A 22297-nucleotide genomic window follows, 5' to 3' on the forward strand; every position below is an offset into this window, starting at 1 on the left:
TGATCCCGGAGTCCTGGGATCGAGTCCCACATCGGGCTCCTGGCTCAGCGGGGAGCCTGCTTCTCCCTCTGACCCTCTCCCCTCTCATGCTGTTTCTCTGTCTCTCTCTCTTTCTCTCAAATAAATAAATAAATAAATAAATAAATAAATAAATAAATAAAAAGAAAGTGAGGGATGAGGGAGAGAGGTCGGGATGACTGAGGTCTGGTTTCGATGACTAGCTGGACAGTGATGGGAATGCCATTCACCGAGACTAAGAGAAAAGTAGGTAACAGGGGTGAGGGAAAGACGGGAGAGAATTATGTTTATATTTGGAGAGTTGGAGACATCCTCGGAGAAGCGCACAGAAATGTCTAGGAAACAACCAGAAATAAGGAAACTCAAAGAGAGGGAGGAGTTGAAGACAATTATCTGGAGGTAATCACATAGGTGTAAGAACTGAAGTCAAGGAAGTAAATAGAAGCGTCACCTCAGGCAGATGACAGAACCTTGGAGAATACCAACAATTAAAGAGTGAGCAAAACTTGCAGTCGAGAGACATTTTTATTAAGAAGAAAAACCCCACGCATAGAAAACAAAAAATACTTTTAAAGATCTCTTAAGCAATTTACAAGTAAAACTGAGTTTGAAAAGCTTTTCAATTCCCCTGACTATTTCATTAGGTTGGAATTCTCTATAATCATTTGTAATTTATACTACAAACAACAACAATTCCAATTTATTTGACTGGCTGAGATTCTCAGAAAAAAACCTTTATTCCTACTAACAACTGGGCATGGGTGGATATAATCTGAATTACAAAGAAAAGTACACCCAACGTGCTTTGTTGAAAACCAGTGGGCTTTCTCTGTATTAATGAACATGCACCAATAATCCTATGAGAAAGTGCCATTAATATCAATGTTTATCACATGAGGTTACCAAGGCTCTGAAAGGTGAGAGATCAAATAAGTGGTAGGGAGGGCACTAAACCCGCAAGGATGGAGGTTCTAGAGCTGCTGTTAGGGGCGCCTGGGTGGCTCAGTCAGTTAAGCATCCGACCCTTGATTTCGGCTCAGGTCATGATTTCAGGGTCATGTGATTAAGCCCCACACTCAGTGTGGAGTCTGCTTGTCTCTCTTGCCCTCTGCCCCACCCACCGTCTTGCGCACGCGTGTTCTCTCTCTCTAAAAGAGCTGTTGTTAAAGCTCTCAGATTTCAGCTAAAAAAATAAAACAAAACACCATAAGTATCAGATGCATCTAAAAAAATGTCCTTGATCATCTTTAATAGTTCCACATAATAAATTTTTCATTTCAAAAGATTCCTTGCGCCTTTTTTTCTAGTTTACGTGTAAACATTTTAATTGTGGGGCGCCTGGGTGGCTCAGTTGGTTAAGCGACTGCCTTCAGCTCAGGTCATGATCCCGGAGTCCCGGGATCGAGTCCCATATCGGGCTCCCTGCTCGGCGGGGAGTCTGCTTCTCCCTCTAACCCTACCCCCTCTTGCGCTCTCTCTCTCTCAAATAAATAAATAAAAAAAATCTTTTAAAAAATAAATAAACATTTTAATTGTAAAAAACTGCTATTTTATGAATTCTTTTACCCTTAAAACAGATACATACTTTTATTCTGACTTTTAATTTTGAGGAATTAAAAAATACATAAAAGTACAAAGTGCACATGTATTGCTTTTATAAGAAGCCTATTCAAGTTTACTTTAGAATTTAATATTTTGTTTTGTAACATATACAAATATGGAATTACTATGTTGTACACCTGAAACTTAAATATAACATTATGCCAATTATACCTCCATAGGAAAAAAAGGTAATATTTTGGCTTCCAACTAACCATTAGTTCATGATCAATGATAAAACTGAACTGTCTCTTTTCTTAATTTAAATGTATCTAAAACATACAGGGAGATGGAAGGAGAGAAATGACTAAGGAACTTGAATAAAGAACAGGGCATTATCTTAATGGTTAGTGTAGTAGCAGAACTACTACCATTCTCATATTTGAAATGTGATTTAATCATGTGGGTGCCATAGTTTTTATAAATCTGGTAACAGAGGATAGTTACTATGATTCTATAAAGAACAAGCCAGATTAAGATTCTATATCTACCTGTTTTTAAAATACTACAGGAAACCCAAAAGGCACAATTCCAAAACACAAATCTTCATTGTCTAATGTTTTTAATGCTTCGATATTCCTACAAATACTGATTTCAGCCCTCGGTTAATCCTCATATTGCTACTTTAAAACACGTATACATTTTAATGTATATTTGCATTCTCCCATCCTGTAACATTTATTTTTTGGTGTTGATTGGTTTAACATTTAATGTTAGTTTAAAAGCCTGATTAGTTTCAGAATGTAGAAGTGAGAATGTCTGTGGTATGTGAGATTATTGTATAAGGCTTTTTCTTATTAAGATGATTAACCAGATGGCCCAGTACAGTTCTTGCAAGAGAAGAGTGCAGAGCCAACTAGTTAAGCCTGAATGTAAAGGTCAACGATAGCATTTTCAAGAGCTCAGCTGAAATACTGCAAAGAACGCTGTGTGTGAATATTTAGATTCCATTTACATTCTGGAGAAGGTAGGTTTAAAAAGCAAAAATGAGTAAGATAATCAGGGTACTGACAACACTGGAATTTTTACAATCCTTATACATAAATTAATGGACCTAAAACTTGTTCTAAGAGTCTCAATTCTTTTTATGAGTTTAATTAAAACACTTCCTTTATATTATCTTTGAGACTTCTGTTATTTTAAATTCATACAGCTCTACTTCCTCCTCTTGTCTGCTGTCTCACCTTGAGGCATGATGTAGTTTTCTCACGATCTTGTTATTTCTACATAAGCGCCTACTTGGTGCAGCTCATTTCTCTGGGGGTCTCACAGGCCTGGGTTGTGGAGTCTTCCCAGAGCACTTTGTATTTGCATCTTCTAGGTGTCTCAAGGGTAAAAATGACTGGAGGACTGACTTTTACATTAATTTCTTAGTTAATGGAAGCTCTTCAACAGGCAGGTGGTTCAAATTCCATTTTCCAAAGTTCATAATGAGATATAGGCCTGAGGTTTCAACTTTTTAAAACTAAAAACCCAAAGCCCAAGGGGTTTCAGTCCTGCTTCCCTGTCTCTGTGCCAATGGATGAATTTTTTTTCTTGTTCACCCTTTACTGAAGGTGCAAAAAACGGTCTCTTTTCCAAATCCTCACTTTATTTTGGCTTAATGCTTGGCTTCCAGTCCTATAAAGGGATTAAAAGTTATGTCTCTTATCAGCTCTGATAATGACCCCTAAAAGGCTTACCTACCTAACCCTCTGATTTTCCATCCTCTTTACATTTCTTGCATCTGGGATTTACCTTTTGTTTCTGTGAATTCAGCTATGCATTAATTTCTGTGCTATAGTTTATATTTTACCCAGCATCTCTAGGTAATGTGTAACAAAAGATTTTTCAAGTTATCTTAGCCTGCTACTTAGCTAAAACCAAAAATTAATGATCAGTTTCTTAAAGCTCTTTTATAATTACAAATAAGAACATTTTGAATCTCATTTGAATATCTCTGCCAACCTGAACAGTACTAGCTGTAATTAGTACTTACTAACCATTTTCATGTACACTTATGAGCTTATTGTGTGTGTCTGTGTGTGTGTGACTGTGTGTTTAAATCCCACTTCTAAATTTTTTTTCCTGGGTAAGTATTTTATTATAACTTGGAAGATTTCTTTGAAATTTTCAACAGGTTAACAACATAAAGTAGTATTAAATCAAAGTCACTGCTTTACAGTCTGGATAGAAAGGAAACTCCTATACTGAATTATAATTATAGTTCCTCTAGCTAGCCATTAAAAATCCAAATATACACAAATGTTATTAAATGATGAATGTTACATTATCTACAATGGAAATTACAAACTAAAAAAAATTCTCAGGTACAAAAATAGTGAAGATTTTATTTTGGAAAAAAACCAACAAAACCCAAAAGTCTATCCTGATGAAAGCTACTATGAAATTATACCAGTGCATTTTAAAAACATTTTGAAATTAGCCAGTTAATAGGAATTTTTGAGAGTAATGTTCTAGATCCAAATTTTTAAAAAGAAAAGAAAGGAAAAAAAGTCTTAGCCCCAAACTGCAAGGACTGTGCTCAGCCAGCACTGATCCCTGGCAGGCAGGAAGGCCATCTTTTTTCTTTCATTTCTACTCAAGGTACTGCCCTAATTATTCCCTCAACTTCAACAAGATTGCATTTCCTGTCAGCCACCAGGTCTTAGCATAAACAGACCCATTCGTTATGCCCTAAACCATGTCTTAAGATTGACATACTTTTTTCTGTGAACTTCCTGTGATCAACAAGTTTTTATCATGCTGTTCCAAATATTTCATACATCAAAAGAGAACAAATGTAATATATTCAATGATAAGGATGTGGGTGTGTGGAACAGAGGGGAGCACAATCAAGAAAATATGGATGTACTCTAGTATACAGATGAGGCGGAATGTGTCCCCTGCTTTGTTACAAGGAAAGGAGGAGAGGACCAGAAAAGGATCCATGTGCCTGCACTGTGCTGAGCTGTGCTACAATTCAGAAACAGACTACAAGAAAGAGCTAGATGGAGATGAAAACAGAGACTACGCTAGTGGAAAACTTTTTTTTTTTTTTTAAGATTTTATTTATTTATTTGACAGAGAGAGACACTGCAGGAGAGGGAACACAAGCAGGGGGAGTGGGAGAGGGAGAAGCAGGCTTCCCGCAGAGCAGGGAGCCCGATGTGGGGCTCAATTCCAGGACCCTGGGATCATAACCTGAGCCGAGGGCAGACGCTTAACGACTGAGCCACCCAGGTGCCCTGCTAGTGGAAAACTTTTAAGTTGAAGATGAAGCCTATGTGTTGGGGCTAAGGGGTGAGATTCTGGCACTGGATGTACAGATTTACAATATTACCTACTCACAGGATATGAGCTGGGCCTCTAATTTGGGCCAGTCACATGGCAGGAGTAGGGGAAGGAGAATCACACTATTGGTATACTCTGAGAATAATACCTACATGAATTTACTCTAGGCAACTTAGATACTACCTAAGTCCATTGGCTGAGATCACAATTTCACCATTTTTATAAGTAGTGAGAAAACATCTTCATTAAAGCTTTCTGAAGTGGCTGTAAACACAATCATTAATGTTTTAAAGTGGCATACCACCCTAGATATTTACTAGGGCACAAGTCTGATTGGTAAGCTTTTTTTAAAAGTTGGAAGGTTACATTATACTTCACTGTAAACAGTAAGTATAAGAAAAAGTGTAAATTATGGGCAAGAAAAACAAAATGCAGAACCATGGAACCTTAAGCGTCAAAGTTCTGGTGGTGTAGACTATTGCTCATGGGGAACCAAGAGAACCAGGTTAAGAGTACTGGTCACAGATTCCATTCCAGATTTCACTGGTGCTGGAAAAACAAAGATAAAAGTAAAACGATACTGAACTAAGGATCATTGGGTACGTTCATCTGAATTTTCATAGAATTCTTCTTCAGAAAGAGATAAAATATGCTATCTAAAATTAAAACAATCTACAGCAGAGAAAGTGTCATCTCATTAATCACAAGGTAAAGATTCTATCAGGTCCAACTTACACACAAAATTTTACTCCTGAGACTACTTGCTGCATTTTAGGATTAATAACCAGTGTTGTGATAATCTTAAGAATGCATACAAATTACGTCAAGCATGGCTGAGTTAAATTACTAAGACAAGTGAAATTTCCTGACCTCTAATCAAATCTATCTTGTGCGTGACAAATCCCTCAGAGAAACACTTAATGGATTAATTTTTTCACTCGCTCAGCCCTATCTTCCAAGTGCCAATTGAATACCAGGTATTATTTTCTTGCCTTGGCTAACTGAAGTGACATTAATCAATAAAATAATTACTGAAAGCAGCCTTGAGCCTCAACAAGTCTAACCACATAAAATGTTTCTATCTGGGGGCACCTGGGTGGCTCAGTCGTTAAGCATCTGCCTTCAGCTCGGGTCGTGGTCCCAGGGTCCTGGGATCGAGCCCCACATCAGGCTCCCTGATCAGCGGGAAGCCTGCTTCTCCCTCTCCCGCTCCCCCTGCTTGTGTTCCCTCTCTCGCTGTGTCTCTCTCTGTCAAATAAATAAATAAATTCTTTAAAAAAAAAAAATGTTTCTATCTGGGCAAATAGTTTGCTCAGTGAATCTAGTGCAGACTGTGTTAAATGTGTCATATTGCAACTTCCACTTTTTAAAGCTCCTATGTACAATAACCAGTTGAGGAACAGGAAAAATAAGAGTACTTAATATTCTGTATCAGCTTACAACTCTGACAGATAGCACAGCTTGTCTCCCTCGAGCTATTCCCAACCTTCATCCTTGCTAACACAATTGTGATTGCTGGATCAGGTAGCACTTGTATTCTGCAGTCCCCTCCGGAATCCCAGGGATGCATGTGCTGCTTAATCTAAGCAGTCCTCAAGGCGTGGGCCTGCACAACCATCATCAGGATAACCTGGGAACTTCTTTGAAATTATATTCTTGGGCCCCACTCCCAGCCTACTGAACCAGAACTTTGGGGAAGGGACCAGCAATCTGTGTTTCATCAAACTCTTTAGATGATCCTGATGCATGCTAACGTCTGACAGCCCTGGTCTAAACCAGTCATTGCAATTCTGTTCCCTCTGCCAACTGCTGGATTAGGCTGGGTCTCTGTATGACCAATGAGCCTACAGAGGCCTCCTGGGAAGCTTCCAGAATGCTCTACTTGCTCACATACAGAGAGGAGTGAGAGGAAACACACCACCCCTTCTATTTTTGGTTCAGATACTGTCATGTCTTCATGTGCTGCCCAGAACTGTAGCAGCAATCTTGAAACCAGTGGGCGATAATCCCAAGTACTTACCACATCAGTAAGCCAAGCATGACCACAGGGGAAAAACTGGAAGAGCCTGGCTCCATGGAGACCTTGAGGAGCAGCTCAATTAACCCCAAAAATACCCACGCTCCAGAGTCCTTGTTAAGTAATATACTTTTTAAAACTCTGTATGTGTAAAATACTTTTAGTTGGCCTTCTGTTATCTTGCAATCCTGACTGGAATATCTTTCTTTTTTTGAGGTAAGCTCCAAAATAATATAAACAATATAAAGTCACTTTTATAATATTATATAATCTTATACATATCACAGATTATTATATAACTCTATAATGTCTTTTTACATTCTATATTTATACTTATTGTTTTTACTTATATTTTTATTATATAAATTCTTACAAAATTAAATTTTTTTTTTTTAAAGATTTTATTTATTTATTCATGAGAGACAGAGAGAGAGGCAGAAGCAGAGGGAGAAGTAGGCTCCCCGCGGAGCAGGGAGCCCGATGCAGGACTCGATCCCAGGACCCTGGGATCATGACCTGAGCCGAAGGCAGACGCTTAACCGACTGAGCCACCCAGGCGTCCCACAAAATTAAATTCTTTATGATATTCCGTATTTTAATTTGAAGCATTTTTAAAAGGAGGAATTTATGACTTTACTAAGTGAAAATATAGAAACCATTTAGAATGGCATTACTGAAATTATATTCTGGTTTTGGTTCTACTAACTAGTTTGTGGGAACAAACGACCAAGCAGATTTAGGCCTCAATTTTTAGCCTATAGAAGGAAAGAGATTAAATTACTGACAGAATCCTGTCTAATTTAAAGAATTACACTCCAAATTTAATCTTTCAGGGGTCCTTAAAGGCCTATGCGACAAAAGTTCATCTTTCACTAAAGATCCCATCAATACAGATTTTTACGGTGACAAGACTTACAGCTCTGCAGCCTCCTACCGACAAATTCTTCCAGAAGGGGGTGACTAATTAGAGCCGCCCAGCTGAAAGACTGCAAGCCCGGTACTTGGGGTTTGTTCCTGCCAACTCCCAATTATTTAGACTAGGAGAAGCATGGTATTCTGTGAGTAAACACTCTTAATCCCAGGCCTCAAATTCACCTGCTGACTGAACTTCCCTCCCATGCAAAAGCCAAAGAGCACAGAAGGCCAAATAGCTGACTGCTATTTCGACCTTCTATTGGGCTCACGTTAGATTCAAGCACGATGAAGAGGGGGAGAGGTGGGCTGGGGAGCAGCAGCATTCACCAAGCCACAAAGACGATTTAAAAAAGCATCAGCCACAGGGAATTAAAAGCAACTTATAGGAATTTGGGGAAAGGAAAAGATGTCCTCATACTCTCACTGCAACTAGTGTTAAAGGGACAGGGAAACTCCTATCTGATGAACTAACAGGTACAGAGCATTTTTAATGTAATATATTTTAAGACCTCTTTACTTAAAAGCATTAGGTATTTAAAAGCTTTATAATGGACAAAGAAGACAGCGACTACTTCCTCGAATCAGAGGGCCTCTCCTAGAACGGAAATGCCACAGCATTATTACTACAACAGGGGCCGCCAAACACCTAGTAACATCTGTGCCAACGTGACCACAAAGGGTGGACAATGAAATATCAAAACAATATAAAGCTCTTCTCTGTAAATGAACCAGAAATATCAATACTGGTAAACCCCCTTTATAATAAACTTACAATTTAACCAGACTCATTTATTATCACCGAACTTCATTCCCTTCATTCTTATAATACTAAAAACAATGGCCAAGCTACACAACTCAGAGGCAAAAGACTAGGTGCACAACTGACATGCAGTGAATTTATTTTTCTGTGCCCGGCTTCTCCTCAAAAAAGGATCTGAAGCTGAAATGGGGTGAATGGGCAGGGCAGACTCCACGGACGGATAGGGAAGAAGTGGCATGGGTACACAGTATTTGCACCCCTATTCACCCGCTTAGTTGCTGGATTTTGTGATATGCTTTACTTTAGAGACCAGTTTAAATATTAGTTTAAGTGTGATAACTGGTCTGTTTACGATGGGTAAGATGGGAAATCTAGAAGAATACCTATTTGATGACAGAACAAGAGAGCATAAAGAGCTCACTGGCAGGTCACCAGTGCAAGTCGGTTACCTGCCTATGAGTCCTTTAGCTAAAGAGTAACTGGCAAAGAAAGGAAAACAGCAATTCCCCTTCCTGAAATGTATGCTGAGAAAAAAATTAGGAACATGCACAAAAATTTAGCTCAGGGATATTCACTGTAGGACTATATAAAAATAGAATGCTGATCAAACAAATCATGCTGTAGCTATCCAGTGGAATACCATTAAGGTAATTTTAAACAATGATACATATAAGTATTAAATGACACATAAAGATATTAGCTATATACTGCAGGCCACTAAGGAATATGAACTACAGGATCCCATTTTTGTCTTAAAATATCACAATATGGTTAGAGACAGGTATATTTATATTATACGTATGCACAGAAAGAATTCTGGAACTATATAAAACCAACTGTGGTGAGATCATGGGTGCTTCTACATTTCCTGTTTTTGTTTAGCTCAAATTCTTAATTTTGTTTTTCTATGATAAGCATATACTGATTTTACAATGAGAAAAAAAGATTACCAAATTAATGGGCAGATACAAAGAAAGCCCTTGATATTTACAAATATTCATTTACTGTCCAAGGAAAAGAAATGTTTGCTTTAATAGGTCCTGTCATATGGAACTGCTGTTGTGTTGTTGGGTTTTTTTTTTTAAGATTTTATTTATTTATCTATTTGAGAGAGAGAGAGAGCACACGTTGCATGGAGGGACAGAGGGAGAGGGAGAAGCAGACTCCCTGCTGAGCAGTGAGCCGGACGTGAGGCTCAATCCTAGGACCTGAGCTGAAGTCAGACGCTTAACTGACTGAGCCACCCAGGTGCCCCGGAACTATTGTTTTTAACGGTACTAGAAGTAATGGGATTTCACCTTCAGCAAAACTCTCATAAGTACAGAAACTACTGACACGGGAGATCAAGAGACATACTTACGGCTGAGTGAAGTCACGAGTGATGAAATCAGAACTCTTGAACAACAGAAAGATGTCGCTGAGGGTTTTACATTTCAGAGAACTGTTCATTGCTATCCAGTATGCATCCTAAATAATAATAATAAAGCACATGCAACTTAGCATATATTTCAAGTCGGTTGCTATGAATGAGGCTCAGGCCGACATACAAAGCTGATAATGCACACTACTTTTAAAGAAAAAGCTCAGTTGAGACATTTTAGCTATACCATTCAATGTCAAATCACACTTCTGAACAACCGACAGCAGGGCCACTGCATGTTGCTTGCTGGGTTATGAACACTGAGCTGTTAAGGCCCTCACCTTCCCACTCAGGCCCAAGCACTTCCCCGTGTTTGTCTTACTGATGATGAAAGAGGGGTGAAGAGCATATCAGAAGTGCTGACACTTCAGCTAAAAGATCAAGATGCAAAGAAAGAGCCTAACCAGCTACTCTCTAAGAAAAAGGAGATCCTTTCTCTCTTCTTGTTCCTGGGTAGTGACAGCCCGGACACCTGAAGTGTGAGGACTGGAGCAGTTCAGACCCATGTCTACCAAATCAGGGAGAGAGGAGATGAGAGATTCTGCATCACTGCAGCTTTCAGTGGTGAATGTCTCCTACCTATGAACCAAAAAAAGGTAAGAACAGCAGGCACACCAGGCACAAAGCTTAGCAAAACACGCCTAAAAATGACAGAATAATTAAGTCATTTATTAAACATACTTCTCCCACAGATCAGACACAGGGCAGTAATCTAATGTTGAGAAAACAAATGATTGCAAAAAACTACCTAATTATCCACACATGAAAGACAGCCGTGGCACATGGCAGGCACACAAAATAAAATATAAATGAACAAAGGAATAACTTCAAACCACAAATAATCTACCATTCGTAAGTGGAAAGCCCCAGCCCAGCTCAGCAGTAAGAAATGATTCAAATTACTGCTCATGTACAAACTAAAAATGAGTTTTGATAACTTCTTTATAATAACTTTTATAATTTCTCCCAGTGAAAAAGATGCTGAACTTCTGGTGGAGAATGGCACACCACTGAAACAACAGCAGATGCACAGAAAACCGTGACCTCCAGGGAAAGCAAAAGGGTGAACAAGAACACCAAGTCATCCTGTACGGTCTCCATCCGATGTGCGCAGAGTGTCTGCGCTACCGGAGTTGCAGGAACACTGCATCCTGACCTAAGCGGAACGGGACAGTACTCGAATGAGGAGAGTGGAAGATCAATCAGCGGGAACGGGAGGTGAGAGGACAGAATCGTCTCGTTCCTGAGGGGGCAGCAATAATGAATATGGACAGCTAAAGGACGGAGCGGTAGAGGAAAACAACGAAAGGATGAACTGAAACAGGGACAGCAGCTGCCGCTGGGGAGTGAGACATGGGGCAGCAAAGGACGTGTCAGGACCTGCTGGTTTGGGGAGCAAAAGTCCAGCTCTTTTAAAAATGTAAATGATGTACATATGGAACTAATTTTAATCAGTAAAAATAAAGGCTAGATTAGGTACAACTTGTCATTCATCTTAGAGTAAGAGAAGAAAGACACATGGGATGATTTTTGAAAATGCAAGTAAGTCTTTGATTCCTTAAGTGAACTTTGCTGCCATAGTGGTTTTCTACTGGATTAGAAAGAAGAGTGAATTTTTCCACAGACCTTGATGTAAAGAAAAAATTTTGTCAATGCAATGTCATAACGATAAAACACAATTTAAGAAAATGTCAGCTGATTTCCCGAATGGCTCTATGTCTAGGTCCTGTGACATTTTAATTCTCATTATTTTTCAATAGAGAAAAATTTCTCTGTTACACTGAACAGCTGAAGTTTTGAAAGGGGCAGAGAATGGCCTTCCTCTGATTCTAGCACGATCAGCAACACAAGAGGTTACAACTGTCTTTTAGCAAAATATATAGTATTTTACAGACTCAGGAAACTGCAAAATCAGGAAAGTGGGAGGGGGAAAATAAAAATAAATACCACAGTGTTTTCCCTAGAATTAGGAATAAAATTCTAGGCTCTCTGTGGGTATATAAAAAGAAATGAATAGCAAAACAAAGAATATTCAAATAGTAAGAGATTTACTGATGTGTTCCTACCCTTGGGGCACTCCAGTTAAGCTTAGGAAATACACTGCCCCCCAGGGAATTGATAGCTTCTTGGACTTTCGTGGTGAACTCGGGAAATTCCGGTGCCTACAGAGAAAAAGGAGAAATCATTTAGACAGGTTGATAACATCACAATAAATACAGAAAACAAGATCAAAATCTCAAACAATTAAGCATGTTAAAAATAAGTTAGAATACAAATTACTATCAGAATTTCTGAACTGAATCAATGATCAAATATTTACCAGAAAGGGAAAAAAATAACAAGTGCCCAAACGGTACTTTCCAAAAACAATCAAAACCCAGGAAGCTTAAAAGACAGATGTCACGAGGCATCTGGGGATATGAGGAAGGACTGAATGGTTCTCTGAACATCTAAAGAACCAACAGTTATTAAGTGAAGAGACAGATGGAATGTCACCTGCACCCATACTCCAAGGCTCCGAAATACCACCTCACATTTAAAGGGCCAGAAGCCTTTCCATCTGGAGGAAAAGATTCTTGGACATATCCCCAAAAGCCTTCAGGAGAATGAGAAATAAATGATGTGCTTAACTGTATTTAAACACTGCTATTTCCAGACAAGTTTTAATATAAACAAAACTCAAAAATAGGATGGTGGTGCAGTTAAAATGTTCTTTCCTTTTTGACTGATTTTAAAATGCAGTTTATATATGCAAGTAACCAAAACGTCCTAAGTGTCACTTCAACTAGGAAGTAAAGAGAAATTGTGTGAAGAAACACTCTTCTGCACTCTTCTGTGAGCCTTATGTCCCTAGCTAAGGAGCACATGAACATTAGCAGAGAAAAGGGGACTAAGAGAATAGGAAGTGTAGCCTGCAAGGGACAGAATACAAAAATATTAACAGGTTTGCTACAGTCACATTATCCCTTTATATCTGCCGCCCCCTATTGGGCAACTGCAAATTTTGAAAAAGTCCAGTAATGACAAGTTCTTCCACAGGGGCAAAAAAAGTTAGACTAGGTCTAGAATGAGCCAAACTACACACTGCAAAAATATATCAAATGGCTTCTGTTGATCCCCTTAATCTAATCCAGTTACAACGGAGAGAAAACTGTGTTAAGAAGGGCGCCTGGGTGGCTTAGTCGTTAAGCGTCTGCCTTTGGCTCAGGTCATGATCCCAGAGTCCTGGGATGGAGCCCCGCATCGGGCTCCCTGCTCAGCGGGAAGCCTGCTTCTCCCTCTCCTACTCCCCCGATTGTGTTCCCTCTCTTGCTGTGTCTGTCAAATAAATAAATAAAATCTTTAAAAAAAAAAAGGCCTTTCCCCTTTTAAAAAAAAACTGTTAAGAGTCTGGGAAACAGGGGCGCCTGGGTGGCTCAGTTGGTTGAGTGTCTGCCTTAGGCTCAGGTCATGATCTCAGGGTCCTGGGATGGAGCCCCGCATCAGGCTCCCTGCTCAGTGGAAAGCCTGCTTCTCTCTGTCTCTGCTGTTCCCCCTGCTTGTGTGTTCTCTCTGTCAAGTAAATTTAAAAATCTTAAAAAAAAAAAAAAAAAAAAAAGTCTGGGAAACAGACCAAAAAACGTCAGTTTAAAACAAAAGGTGACCTATCCCCCAAACTAGAAACCAGCTTTAAGCAGTAAGCTAGTGAGTAAAGGAGGGAGAGATCACAGCAGACTGGACTGGACCCCCCCTTCCTTTCTGCTACAGATGTCTGTGATCTCTAGACAGGTTGGCAGCATCTTTAGTATCTGCCACCGTGTCCATCTTCCGTGTGACATTGTCAGCTTAGACACAGGAAATCAAACAGGAGCCATTCTGAGAGGCTTTCAAAATGAGTAACAGCCTGAGTCCTCTACCATTTGCCTCTCCCCATGAGAAGGAATTATGATCTATGTTAAGCCAATAATTTCCTTATGATCCACTGAAGTTACTGATGTGGCTCAGCTAGGGTTCTATGCATAAAAACTTATCTAAAATCTGCATTAGCAATATTTTCGATGAATGGTGTAGTTATACAAAATTTACAACATGAAAGGATTCATTCTTCAAAGACAAAACAATTTAATTTTCCTAACCCATAAAATTTCACATTGCTTTATATTTATGTATTATATTTTGAGAAGTGACAAATTACCTCAAATCCTCAAATTATTCAACTTCAGGAAATCCTGCTATAAGTATCCTAAAACAAATTTAAATTATAAAAAGTTTATGTATTGTGGAGAAAAATGTGTGCTTCAGTGGAAGACTATGTATTATCTACCTACAGCATACCCTCTGGATTATCTGATTCTAGCTAGGTCTATGAGCTGTTTTATAACTTGGCAAACTGTAGGTTAAGTGATAACAATGAAAAGTTTTTCTATGGACATAAAAATTCTATCCTGCCTGACAGAGAGCCAGTTGTCTTCCCCCGACACACACACCCTTGAGGGAGGCAAAACCAGTTCTGCTTCATTTATGTATTCATTTCAGTATTTCTAATCTATGTGTCTGTCCTTTGGATTCTCTTTGGAACCAGTTAAAACATCTGCCTAGATCCCTCATGAGTTAAATAAAACCTTCAACATGTGTTAGAGTTTTATATCAATATGGAATCATGATTCTACCTTTTTCTGAAAATTACCTTTCAACAGATTTAATAGAATTCTTTTAAGCTCATAGCTCAAGGAGTTGATTCAAATATGCAATATACCTCAGTTTTCCAGGAAAAGGTTCCTGTTGTGATTGATAAAATCTACATTTTTTATCATATCTGGGGACTTTCTGTGATCCAAACCCTCCTGTCTTTCCAACTACACCTACCATACCCATTCTTTTTTTTAATTATGAAATATTTAAAATATACAAAAAATATATATACACCTGTGTTCCTGGATCCATACATTCAACAATTTGGTATACTTTTTTTTTTTTTAAAGATTTTATTTATTTATTGAGAGAGAGAATGAGATAAAGAGAGAGAGCATGAGAGGGGGGAGGGTCAGAAGGAGAAGCAGACTCCCCACTGAGCAGGGAGCCCGATGCAGGACTCGATCCCGGGACTCCAGGATCGTGACCTGAGCCGAAGGCAGTCGCTTAACCAACTGAGCCACCCAGGCGCCCAACAATTTGGTATATTTAACCCAGACCTTTAAATTTCCTAAGGGAACAAGTAAATATACATTTACAATATAAATGAAGCTTCTTACCTCCTCACTCTCCTCCCTAATCCTAATCCTTCCCCTCCCCACAGGCAATCAGCATTACAGACTTGGGCGTATTCTTCCAGAATCATGATTTATACTTAATAATAATATATGCCTGTCCATTAATTATAGCATTTTAAAAATTTAATATAACTGTCATTGATATGTATACTTTTAGCAAACTGCTCTCACTTTTGAGATTTACCCCCCTCAACTGAGTTTTCCCATTTTTAATTCCATGTTTCTGTATCTAGATTAATGGACTATTACCACTCGTCAAAGCTTATATTTCCCTCGTTGGGTCTTGGCCCACACTCCTTACTAAGAGTCTTCTGCCATGAATGTTTCCCTGCTCAACAACATCTAGTTCCACCCAGCGAAACCTGTCACTTTAGTAACTTTTTATTTTGAAATAATGTCAGACTTTAAGAAGCATTAAAAGAAGAGTAATAAGAATTTCCATATACTCCTCAGCCAGGCGTTTACCACATGTTTTAGCCTTCCCCATCCCAAAACTCTCTCTTACAGATCTATGCAGATGTGTGCATTTATTTATATATATGCACATATAAAACAAAATTTTTTCTTACATTCTTAAAGTATGTAGAAGTCACGATGCCCTTTTACCCCCAAATACTTCAGTATGTTTCCTAAAAGATCAGTAACATTCTTTTACAGAACCTAGCAAAATTATCAAAGTCAGGGAGCTAACACTGATAGAATACCATTATCTCATTTACAGATCTTATTCAAAATGTACCCACTTTCCCAATGTCTTTTATAGCAGAAGAAAAACATTTCTTTTTGACTTAGGATCCAGTCTAGAACCACACCACTGCATTTAGCCGTCATGTCTGCGCAATCTTTAATCTGTAACAGTTCTTCTTTCTGTTGTCCTTTATCTTTCGTGACCTTGACATTTTTGAAGAGTACTGGCAGTTATGCTATATAATTTCCAAAAAATTGCATTTGCTGGAGGTTTCCTCATCATTAGATTTAGGTTATGCATGTTTGGCAGGAGATGTGTCCTTCTTAGCGCATCATCAGGAGGTATCAGGAGGTACACAATGCAGGTTTGTCCCATCACTGGCAAGGTTTTTGATCACTTGGCTTCCAGGTCTTTCCACTGTAAACTATTTTCGTCTTTATAATTAATAAGTAATTTTGGTGGAAATATCTTGAGAATATTCAAGTATCCTCTTTCTCATCAAATACTCACCCACGAGTTTTAACATCTATTCCATCAATTATTACTGTGATGGTTGCCAAATGGTGATTTCCAATTCTATAATTCCTTATACATTTGTGAGCTGGTGCCTTTTCTACTATAAAGGGCTTTCCTTTCTGCTCCCATTTATTGAATATAGCCATTTATTTGTCAGTATGGGATCACAGACCACTGATCTTAGCAAATGGCTATACTCCACTAATATCCCTGTTTTGACACTCAGCTATTTGGCCAGTGGGAACCCATTTGAGCTGGCCTCTGTGTCCTTTCTGTCATGTCTGCCTCATTCTTACTTTCTGACACAAGCTGTCGCAAGTTCATCTTCATGTTCCTACCCCCAGCCTTGACTTTCTCCAAGGAGCTTCAATTCCTTTTAGTTGAGAAGGTATCTAGAAACCAAGATCAGGGCACTGGGTATGCTCACTGCTACCATGATGTCACCGTATCACTGCTTCCAGTCCTTAGTAAATGGAGCATGGTAGATACACACATAAATTATTAATTTCCCTATCTAGTCATCTATTAGAAAGCATGAGTTGGCACTGATAATCCTCACCACTTTTAGGGTCCAGGTCAAATATCATGTCTCCCTTTACCCCTTTCTAGATGACCTCAGTTCTAACTGTTCTCTGTTCTGATAGCACTTTGTCTTCTACTCCCAAACTGAGACATCTTTCCCTGGTTTATAAACTCCCTAATGGCAGGAATCAAACCAAATTCATCTTTGTTCAGAATCCACTATAGTGCCCTGAATATAAGAGATAACTAAGATGCATGTTTAACTGAACAGGATTTTCAGAAACGAAGAGTGACTGACTTGCACGATATCCAGAGTAAAATGAACCATGGAAACTTGCCCTTTCTGTATATGTTGGCATGCTTTTTATACAGGAAATATATTGGTTTAGGCATCTCCACTTACTTTTCTTATATCAGGTCTCTTCCATTAAAATAAACAGAAGTATCTTCTTTAGAATTGTATCAGAATATAACCTTCCCTAAAACTAGTTTCCCTTGTGCCTTGTGTATATTTGCAGGGAATTGTATAAAAACCTTTCTCTTTTATCTCAAGGTATAAAAAGTTTCTTCTTATCTACCGTATTTTTAGAAATACGTTTTACTGCACCATTCCTTTAAAAATATTTTTATTAAAAATATATTTCAAGTTGAATTAGACAACAGCATTCTTATCCTGAAAGACTGTAATACACTCAATCAACTTCTACATTTTTATATAAGATATTGGTTAAAGCCACACACTTCTCTACTCTCACTTGAAAGAAACTGTAATTTTCATGCCATTTAAATATAGTTGAATAAGTGACTACATATTTCATTTTTAGGTTCCAGGTATCTGGGAACCTCAAAGTTCAATGTTAGACTTGATTACTTTTTTCAGAGCTCAACAGAAACAAGTCAAAGCACCAACTATGCACTTAAAATATTTCCTTTAAAATCAAAGGGAAAGAAGGGCAGGCCATGTTTGCCTATAAACAATGATTCAAGTTATTTTTCAAAATAATAGATCAAAGCCAACAGAGAAACACACATTTGAAACAGTGAGTAAAAGGGAATTGAGAGAGATGTGTACTGAAACCCTGAAGCACCTGACGTAGCAGCGTGAGGCTGTCCCCACACTGGAATGGCTCTGCTCTTACCGTAAGCGTAGCCGTGTTCTCATCATCCGACCACTGCACGAAGAGGACAGAAACAAAATATTAAATGTGGATAGTGTACTGGGCTTCCAAAAAGCAATGCTCTATCTAAAAATTATACATAGGGCGCCTGGGTGGCTCAGTTGGTTAAGCGACTGCCTTCAGCTCAGGTCATGATCCCACGGTCCTGGGATCGAGTCCCGCATCGGGCTCCCTGCTCTGCGGGGAGCCTGCTTCTCCCTCTCCCACTCCCCCTGCTTGTGTTCCCTCTCTCGCTGTATCTCTCTCTGTCAAATAAATAAATAAAATCTTTAAAAAAAATAAAAATAAAAATAAAAATTATACATAAACGAGAAAGACATCTCTTTCTGAACACAAACTACATGTCAAAGTGAGGTTTCCGTGTAATTTCTCACTTTACCAAATGTATGCTAAGACGTAAATATCAGAACCATTTCAGGGATCATTTAAATTACAATAGTCTATGGAATGGATTATTTTTTTTGAACCAACCTGTATTTCTTCTGCCTCATCATCACTATCTGGTTGAGAATGTGTTGGTGGATCTTCCCTAGAAGAACATAAAACAAAAATTAAGCAAGAAAAATGCTTCGGTACCATGTATGTAGTCCTAATTTCAGGTATATTGACTACATATGGAAAAAAAAAAAGCCTCAGACTTGGAGGAGGTTAGGAAAAGTTCATTTTTTGAGGAGCACCTGGGGGCTCAGTCAGTTAAGCGTCTGCCTTCAGTTCATGATCTCGGGGTCCTGGGATCAAGCCCCACGTCGGGCTCCCTGCTCAGCAGGAGTCTGCTTCTCCCTCTCCCTCTGCCCCCCATCCCACTCATGCTCTGTCTCTCTCTCTCTCAAATAAATTAATAAAATCGTTTTTTAAAAAGTTCATTTTTTTGAGACAGAAACTAATAAAAGTTGATATAAAATTAATGAGTACACTTCCAATAAGAGACAGCAGAAGAAACACTTTCTGCCCTCTTCTCAGAAATCACTAGAACCAAGGAAAAGAAAAACTCAAACTCCAGCTCTGAGGACACGAGCAATCATCTACAACTCTGAATCCCAATATATGAGAAAAGCTGCCACAGACAAGGAAGATCAAGTGAGATGAAGAAGCCAAAAGGAATCATCCAAAGAGCTGTTCTACCGAAGAGCTGGAATACCCCCAAAAGGCAAAATCAAGAATTCTTTGCTTATATAGTGAAAACAGAGCATGTGGGCTGGTGTCAAGAATTACCCTGGATCCTGAGGGTTGCTGGAGTGGAGGGGGGTGGAAGGGATGGGGTGGCTGGGTGATGGACACTGGGGAGGGTATGTGCTATGGTGAGCGCTGTGAATTGTGTAAGACTGATGAATCACAGACCTGTACCCCTGAAACAAATAACACATTATATGTTAATTAAAAAAAATGTGTTCCTGAATAAAAATAATGGTTACCTTAAAATACTCCATCACTGGGGCAAACGGATGGCTCAGCTGGCTGAGCATCCGACTCGATTTCAGCTTAGGTCATAATCTCAGGGTTGTGAGATCGAGCCCTGTGTTGGGCTCCATGCTGGGTGTGGAGCCTACTTGAAAAAAGAGGGGGGAGGATTTACCTAAAATACTCCACCATACCCATCTCCCCAAATGTGGAGGGGAGAAATGAGACAAAAATAGCAAATTTGATTATTGATGTAAGCTGAATGAGGGGTAGGTGGGGTTTAATCATACTGTTTTCTCACATTGTGTTTGAAAATGTTCCGTGAAAAAGTTAAAATAAAATCTGTCCATGGAGGGCAAAAAAAGAATTACTCTGGATCTGGACGGGCACCACAGAAAGCTACGGGGGAAAGAGGGAAAGAAAAACTCGGACATGCTATCTTTAAAGAAGCCTGTGAGCAAAGCACATGTTGAAAAGGACCAGCTAGCAGCCAATCTTCATTGCCTGGGGAGGAAGCAAAGGCTGAAAACACTCAAGAGTATTCCCTCTCATCAACACAAAACCACAAATAATTGGCCTATGAAGAACTCACCACATCAATGAAAACAATAATAATCAGAACAAGAACCAGCATAGGATCTGTACCAAGAAACTATAAGAAGGGAGAGAGAGGCTCCTGGTTGGCCATGGGCATTTATCTATCCCTATGCTCCTCTTGAAACTCTTATTAAAATGGTAGAAAAAAATCCCAAGGAAATAAAGGACCAAAAAGGAGACAACTGCAGAAAAGAGACAGCAATAAAAGTTTGGGAAACAGAAAGCCATTGAGGAGGATAACCCAGACAGCAACAGGCAGAACCTAGACCTACCACAGATGATGAGATGGAAGCTCTGGGCTACCGACAAGTGACCTGTGTGAAGTCCATAGAAAGGGCAGTAAGACACACACAGCCCTCCTCACCCTGCACACCCTAACAACTAATCCTCCTCCATGAACCAAAGAGGCTAAGGACTCAGGTCCATAATGCCCCAAAGGAAAATGAGGGTGAAATGCTAGAGTATGACGAGAAGCCATGTGAAAATCACACTAACAGCGAGGCCACCAGTCCCCTTCCTCCCACCCTGCTCCCAGAACAGAGATTACATTCTTCTCTGTAGAATGTGAACCACCCAGGAGGACAGACCTACAGATAAGCGTTATCTGGAAAACTTCCATCAATACCTGCTGATTGCTGGCACTCTTAGTCAGCAAGTCCCACCTGGATATATAGTGAGTAAGTGTGAGTGTGAGTGTATGTGTTCTCACTCTTAAATATAAATAAAAGCCTAGAATCATTACAAAACTAAAGAAAGGCTCCAAGATGAAAAAAAAAAATTTTTTTAAAGGAGAGAAAAAAGGTATATATAAGAAATAGACAATAAAGGGACCAGATGAAAAATGTTTTTAAATCATTAATATAAAGATAAAACATAAAGAAGGTAAAAGATAAAAAGATAAAAGAAGATACTGCATCCATGAGAGGAAAACAGGAAGCTGTAAGAAAGGAACAGAGGAGGGGTTCCTGGGTGGCTTAGTCGGTTAAGCATCTGACTCTTGATCTTAGCTCAGGCCTTGATCTCAGGGTCATGAGTTCAAGCCCCACCTTGTGCTCCATGCTGGGCATGGAAAGTACTTTAAAAAAAATTTTTTTTCCAAAGACGAAAAAGAAAGAAAGAAAGAGAGAGAGAGAAAGAGAGAGAGAGAAAGAAAGAGAGAAAGAGAGAAAGAGAGAAAGAGAGAGAGAGAGAAAGAAAGAAAGAAAGAAAGAAAGAAAGAAAGAAAGAAAGAAAGGAAGGAAGGAAGGAAGGAAGAAATAAAGGAAGCAAGGAAGGAAAAAGAGGGCGCCTGGGTGGCTCAGTCGGTTAAGCGACTGCCTTCGGCTCAGGTCATGATCCTGGAGTCCCTGGATCGAGTCCCGTATCGGGCTCCCTGCTCAGCGGGGAGCCTGCTTCTCCCTCTGCCTCTGCGTCTCTCTCTCTCTCTCTCTGACTTTCATGAATAAATAAATAAAACATTAAAAAAAAAAAAAGGAAAAAGAAGGAAAGGAAAGGAAAAGAAAAGAAAAGAAAAGAAACAAATGAACGGGGGACAGGACTGAACCTGCAGAAATGAAAACATGGTAGCTGCTATTCAAAAATTCAATAGAGGGGCACCTGGGGGCTCAGTGGGTTAAGTGTTTGACTTCAGCTCAGGTCATGACTTCAGGGTCCTGGGACCAAGCCCCACGACGGGCTCCCTGCTCGGCGGGGAGTCTGCTTCTTCCTCTCCCTCTGCCTGCCACTCCCCCTGCTTGTGCTCTCTCTCTTTCTCTGTGTCAAATAAATAAATAAAATCTTTTTTAAAAAATTCAATAGAATGAATGGCGAAATTAAGGAAATTTCCCAGAAAGAACTAAGAAGAGATAAACAACAGAGAATGAAATAAAATTCAGAGAATCCAACAAGATCCAGTATCTAAATAACAGGAGTTCAAGAAAGAGAAACCTGAAAATAAGAGAAAATTGTCAAAGATATAGTATTTTTAAATGTTCCCAAACTGAAAAATACATCTCTAGAATGGAAGGGCTCACCAGGTACATAGCACAGTGAACGGTGGGGGCGGGGAAGGACTCAGGCAATGCGCAAAGATGGCCACAATAATTCTTCCCATCTAGTCTGACACGCTCCTCTGTGGGGCAACTTTGCCACTCTTCCCATCAAAAAAT

General features: G+C 39.2%; 1 protein-coding gene across 3 annotated transcripts in view; it reads right to left on the minus strand.

The window, feature by feature from the left end:
* The window catches only part of CDC123 (cell division cycle 123), a 58905-nt gene that overhangs the window by 20965 nt on the left and 15643 nt on the right, over positions 1 to 22297 (minus strand). For 2 of the 3 annotated variants that reach the window (XM_045874428.3, XM_045874427.3), the window contains exons 3-6: positions 18627 to 18684; positions 18117 to 18149; positions 12069 to 12164; positions 9943 to 10049 (exon numbers count right to left, since the gene is read on the minus strand). In XM_045874428.3, coding sequence (XP_045730384.1) covers positions 9943 to 10049; positions 12069 to 12164; positions 18117 to 18149; positions 18627 to 18684 — 294 coding nt within the window. The remainder of the gene's footprint in view (positions 1 to 9942; positions 10050 to 12068; positions 12165 to 18116; positions 18150 to 18626; positions 18685 to 22297) is intronic. The other variant, XM_054507364.2, reaches the window with a different exon arrangement.

The sequence above is a fragment of the Mirounga angustirostris genome, unplaced genomic scaffold (genome assembly GCF_029215605.1).
Source record: "Mirounga angustirostris isolate CCGP_5_RB_7025 unplaced genomic scaffold, mMirAng1.0.hap1 SCAF_5, whole genome shotgun sequence".
Classification (NCBI taxonomy): Eukaryota; Metazoa; Chordata; class Mammalia; order Carnivora; family Phocidae; genus Mirounga; species Mirounga angustirostris.